Source organism: Podarcis vaucheri (genome assembly GCF_965113315.1).
Source record: "Podarcis vaucheri genome assembly, chromosome: 2".
Taxonomy (NCBI): Eukaryota; Metazoa; Chordata; class Lepidosauria; order Squamata; family Lacertidae; genus Podarcis; species Podarcis vaucheri.
The window spans coordinates 88,243,355-88,249,376 of NC_138760.1; the positions used below are offsets into that span (position 1 = coordinate 88,243,355).

The window sequence follows — 6,022 nt, forward strand, 5'->3', positions numbered from 1 at the left end:
TTGAGCCTGAACAGAATTAAACAGTTCCTAGTTGGAGTTTTAATAATTTTCATAGCTAATGCCTCCTAGTAGGGAAGTGGGGTAGGGTTTGAGACTAGAAATTCCTGTCTTTCTCCCAGTGTTCCTGTCCATTTCACACCTTGTTCATCCTAAGGAGAAAATAACTGAAAACTGGACATCCTGTTTGCTTGACAAAAGGGTGAAAGACTTTTGATGGTGAGCGATTAACTGAACCATCTCTTTGTCTGCCTCCTGTACCATTAGCTTGAAGGCCTCCATTCAGGAGTTTGGATAGACTTTGCTAGCAGCTTGATTTGCAAGGCATGAAGTATTTCCTGAGATGAGGCCAGCATCAGGCTTGTACCAAGGTCAAGCAAGGTTCAAGATGGAGAATCTCATGTCGTGTTTAACCTATGTCAATCTTGTACTTATGCCATGATCTACAGAGATAAACTATATAATAAGTTCAGATTTGCACACTCCTGTCCACATCTCCAAAGGCAAGGAAGCACAACTTTCATTTGGCAGCGCCTTTTCTAGCAAATTTAAGCATTCCCCAAATCCTTTTAAAGTAATTGAAACTGAATTAAATGTATGAAAATTGGGGCAGTGTGTATTGTTATTCTGTTAGGCCAAGGCCACCGGTTTTCTAGAAAGCCCAGACGTTGTTCATATCATTTTGTTTAATATGTGCTTGCTCCAGATTCTATCCTACATCAGTTATTTATTGTAAGATTCCTTGGATCCATGGAGGTGAAGTCGGATGAAAGTCCTGATGTTGTTTATGAAACAATGCGCCAAATACTAGCAGCTCGAGCTATACACAACATTTTCAGAATGACAGAATCACATTTGTTGGTCACATGTGATTGTTTAAAGTAAGTATTCTCATTCCAAACCAGCACATTTGTCAGTGTTTAATTACAGCTCTCTTTTTCTTTGTATCATAACTTATAGTTTCTTAAATTAACACTTCTAGGTTAATTGATCCTCAGACGCAAGTTACAAGACTCAGGGTGAGTTGCTAAAATCAAAGCAGTTATAGAAACATGCTTCATGACACATCAATACACTCTCTGCTTTCTGTCAATTATAAGTTGCACCCAAGCTTACCTTCCACTTACTATGTGTACTTTTACCACAACTTAACAGGTTCAGGTTCCACATATTTATCATATAACATCCATTCAGTAGTGTCACATTTACACCAGCATTTGTAACTTGTAACACTTACAAGTTATAACAGCAGCCTCCAGATGTTGCTGAACTACAACTCCCATCTGGCCCAGCAACTAACATTAAACATGTTTATCTGGTATTCAATGAGCTTTAAAGTTCTGTCATTTTTTTTCTTGACAGTTTCCATTGCCAAATGTAGTTCTGTATGCCACACACCAGGAAAACAAACGCCTTTTTGGATTTGTGCTTCGGACTTCAGCAGGGAGAGCAGACAGTAGACCAACGTCAGTCTGCTATATATTCGAATCAAATAATGAAGGGGAAAAGGTATTTATCATGCTCCAGCTAAAGTTCTCCAATATGCTGAACTATTCCACACTTGCAGCAATGTGATTTAATTATATATTTAAAGATGGTCACAGTTGATCATGTTTACTGACTGTGTTCCTTTCCCCCCTCCCATTTAGATTTGTGACTCTGTGGGACTTGCAAAACAGATTGCCTTTCATGCTGAATTGGTAAGACTTTCATTTGATGTAAAATATGTATGCATTCTGTTGGCACCACAGAATTAATGAGCTGAAAGGAACCCGAAGGCCATCAGTTTAGGCATCTTCAATAACACAATATATTTTGCCTATTAATCTTTTGTAGCATGTTCTGTTAACCAGTTTCTTCTTAAATGTACTATGACCAGTGCTATGGGCCTGCATTTCTTCCAGTGTTTTTTTTTCTGCAGAAACATTTCTGTTTCGTAAGTTCTTTATTAACAGTGAATGGATGCCAATTGGAAATATATTAAGCAAGCTTGGCAGTTTGAAAGTTTTTTAGTTTTGTTTACTAAATACAAGTAAAATAAAGATGCTGAAGTAGATCACTCCTTAGGCCATCAGAAACTTTTCTGATGCAAGCTGCAAATTATTCTATGATTTCTTTTTTAATTCCAATTTTAACTTTTTGGGAACATCCTTATCACTGACTTTTACAGAGATACCTGTAAGCAAACACTTTAGTAAAGCAATCCAGATCTGCATTGCATTTGTCATGAGTTGCTAGCTATCAGGAGTTGGAGAAGAAAAACCGTATTAACTTCAAAGCAAAATTAGAAGTGTCCTTTGTGACTCCTCATTTACCGTATTTTTCGCCCCATAAGACGCACCGGCCCATAAGACGCACCTAGATTTTTTGGGGGGAAATAAAGGAAAAAAAATTTATTTCCCCCCCAGGTGCGCTGCGCTACACCAGGAGCTTGGGGCGTGCGGAGCTCAGCGCGCCCCAAGCTTCTGCGTGCCGGCAAGGTCTCCGCTAGCGTGGGAGAGCCGGGCGCCTCTCCCAGGGCTAGGGGACCCCTGCGCTAATCCAGAAGCTTGGGGCGTGCTGAGCTCAGCGCACCCCAAGCTTCTGCATGCCGGCAAGCAGTCCGCTAGCCTTGGGAGAGCCGCGGGGCTCTCCCAGGGCTAGCGGATCGCTGCGCTACACCAGGAGCTTGGGGCGTGCTGAGCTCAGCGTGCCCCAAGCTTCTAGGTGCGCGCAAGCAGTCCGCTGCCCCCCCAAGCCTCGCGCACCCGGCAGGAGGTCCCACCGGGTGCGCGAGGCTTGGGGCGGCAGCGGACTGCTTGCGCGCACCTAGAAGCTTGGGGCGGGCTGAGCTCAGCTGGCCCTAAGCTTCTCGGTGCGCGCAAGCAGTCCGCTGCCGCCCCAAGCCTCGCGCACCCGGCAGGAGGTCCCGCCGGGTGCGCGAGGCTTGGGGCGGCAGCGGACTGCTTGCGCGCACCTGGCCCCAAGCTTCTAGGTGCGCGCAAGCAGTCCGCTGCCGCCCCAAGCCTCGCGCACCCGGCAGGAGGTCCCACCGGGTGCGTGAGGCTTGGGGCGGCAGCGGACTGCTTGCGCGCACCTAGAAGCTTGGGGCGGGCTGAGCTCAGCTGGCCCCAAGCTTCTCGGTGCGCGCAAGCAGTCCACTGCCGCCCCAAGCCTCGCGCACCCGGCAGGAGGTCCCGCCGGGTGCGCGAGGCTTGGGGCGGCAGCGGACTGCTTGCGCGCACCTGGCCCCAAGCTTCTAGGTGCGCGCAAGCAGTCCGCTGCCGCCCCAAGCCTCGCGCACCCGGCAGGAGGTCCCACCGAGTGCGCGAGGCTTGGGGCGGCAGCGGACTGCTTGCGCGCACCTAGAAGCTTGGGGCGGGCTGAGCTCAGCCGGCCCCAAGCTTCTAGGTGCGCGCAAGCAGTCCGCTGCCGCCCCAAGCCTCGCGCACCCGGTGGGACCTCCTGCCGGGTGCGCGAGTCTTGCAGACACTCGCCCGAAGCAGGGGGAGCCCTCGCGAGGGCTCCCCGTGCTTCGGGCGACAGGCTGCCGCCCCAAGCCTCGCGCACCCGGTGGGACCTCCTGCCGGGCGCGCGAGGCTTGCAGGCATTCGCCCCATAAGACGCACCCCGATTTCCCCTTCATTTTTGGAGGGGAAAAAGTGCGTCTTATGGGGCGAAAAATACGGTAACCACCCTGAGCTAGAGAACAGGAATGTATTTACAGCAGGGGTGGCCAGCTCCCAAGAGACTGCAATCTACTTACAGAATTAAAAACTGGCAATGATCTACCCCCATTTTGGGGGGTTTCAGGTCAAAGTTGCTGACTTTTTTTTTAGGGAGGGGGAAAGCCACGATTTTTAGGGGTACAGGGCAAGGTTGTTGAGCTTTATTTAGGGAGGATGAAAGCCTCGTTTTTATGGGTTTTGGGAGAAAAAGAGGAACAGCCACTCACCAGCAGATCTGGGAAAACAAACAGCCTCACTGAGTAAACTCCGTCTTTGTTCTGCAGATCGTGCAACAATGGAGGGCAGGGTGAGGGGGCGGAGCCGAATTCTTTTTTACCAATGCTAAGGAAAGGGACCCAGCCATCAACCGCGATCTACCAAAACCTCCCAGGGATCTAACAGTAGATCGCGATCGACCTGTTGGACATCTCTGATTTAAGGGAACAGAGTTCCTTAAGCCTTTAAAGGCCATTGTCTCAAATTAAGGACTAGACATGCTGCCTGAAACCACTTTTCCAGGTTTTTTTGGCTTTACAAATCCCTACCCACTGCCCAGCCATATCTTTTGAGAACATGCTTCATGACTATCTGCCACTAAAGTATTATTAACTCATGGCATGTGGTCACTGTGAAATCATGCTGAGTTTTCGTTTAAAAAAGCAACAAAAAACTTGCAGCATTGCAAAGTAGGCAGGAAATTCCTTTTCACACTAGTATTTGGTAGTATTGCCAACAGTGTCCAGTATAGAAATTATCTGGTCTGGTAGTTTATTACATTTCTGCTGTAATCTGATGGTGCAGAAGAATCATGCAGAATCATGCAGGCAGTTCCTCTATTTTGAAGGGCAGCAGCAGATATTTATTAAAAATATTTGCTACGTACATCAGTTCTTTGAATTGAAACTTTCCATGGAACATATTACATACTAATGCAATTTTTCATCAAGTATTTATAATGTAGTATATTACTTTAACAATTATTAATGTGCTGTGCCTTTTTTAATTTTCCAGGATCGCAGAACATCAGAAAAGCAGAAAGAAATGGATAGAGTGAAAGAGAAACAACAAAAAGAACTCAGTAAACAGAAACAAATAGAAAAGGTATGTTGTTTGCCAAAATTTTACCTGGGAAAAAACTTGTATGCAAGAAAACAGATTTGTTCTAATGACTAAACTACAATGCAAATTTAGCTTTAGAATTTGCATGAGCTTGGGCCTTCAGAGGAGATGAAAGTGCTGAAAAAGTGGATAGACTTTTCTCTCTGTTCACACTGGAGCTTGTATTCACCCAATGAAGTTAATGGCAGTACATTAGGATAGACAAGGGAAAGCACTACTTCACATAACACATAATGAAGGTTTAGTGTTCACTGTCAGAAAATATGCTGATAACTACAGACTTGGATGGCTTTAGAAGGGAACTGGGTGAATTAATTGAGATCTGCATTGAGAAACATTGAAAACTAGTTACTGGAGAAAAGGCAAGCAGTGGGGGAGGCTGGTTGTCTTCATGCCCTGGAGTCTTCCAAGAATTGCCCAGTTTTATAACTTGTGGTTTGGTGGCCATAGTAAAATTCCTGCTAGTCTTTTATGGTTGAAAATCATTGCACTATTTGTATGCCTATTATATATAAGAACATTAAGAATAGCCCTAGACCAAAGGCCTATCCTATCCCACAGTGTCTGGCCAGATACCTCTGGGAAGCCCACAAACTAGACATGGTGGCAATAGCCCTCTTCATTGTTTCCCTGCAGCTGGTATTCAGAGACATGGTGAGAAATTTGTCGCACCCTTCTGATTTTGGCTTGCCAGACAGAACATTCCGCACTCTCCTCCCCCTATAAAGTTTCCTAGGAGTTCTCCTGGCTCTCCGGAGTGGATTTGAGGGAGGCACAGTGAAAGGAGGCAGGGAAAGCTCTCGAGGGAGCCCTGGCAGTGGCTTCTGCTAACGCTTAAGATCCCTTGAATTTGGGCCATGATGTCACTGATCCTGGAGGTAGTATGCAGCCATCATGACTAGCAGCCATTGATAGCCTTATATTCCATAAATCTGACCAATCTCCTTTTAAAGTAATCCAAGTTGGTGGCTACTGCATATCATGTGGTAGCAAATTCCATAGTTTTAGCTGTGCATTGTATAAATAAGTGCTTCCTGAATCTTTCACTATTCAGCTTCATTGGATAACAATTCCTGATTCTAATATAATCACTTTCACCATGCCATGCATAATTTTATAAAACCGTATTGTATCTTCCCTTACTTCTCTTGTTCACCTTTTTTCTAAAACAAAAATCTTACCTTGTTGTAAACTTCCTT

The 6,022-nt window shown here is 45.8% G+C and overlaps 1 protein-coding gene across 1 annotated transcript in view; it reads left to right on the plus strand.

Moving 5' to 3' along the window:
- APPL1 (adaptor protein, phosphotyrosine interacting with PH domain and leucine zipper 1) overlaps window positions 1-6,022 on the plus strand; it is a 44,964-nt gene that overhangs the window by 29,457 nt on the left and 9,485 nt on the right. The window contains exons 18-22 of the mRNA XM_082209670.1: window positions 704-878; window positions 980-1,016; window positions 1,360-1,506; window positions 1,647-1,697; window positions 4,716-4,805. Of these exons, the coding sequence (XP_082065796.1) occupies window positions 704-878; window positions 980-1,016; window positions 1,360-1,506; window positions 1,647-1,697; window positions 4,716-4,805 (500 nt within the window). The remainder of the gene's footprint in view (window positions 1-703; window positions 879-979; window positions 1,017-1,359; window positions 1,507-1,646; window positions 1,698-4,715; window positions 4,806-6,022) is intronic.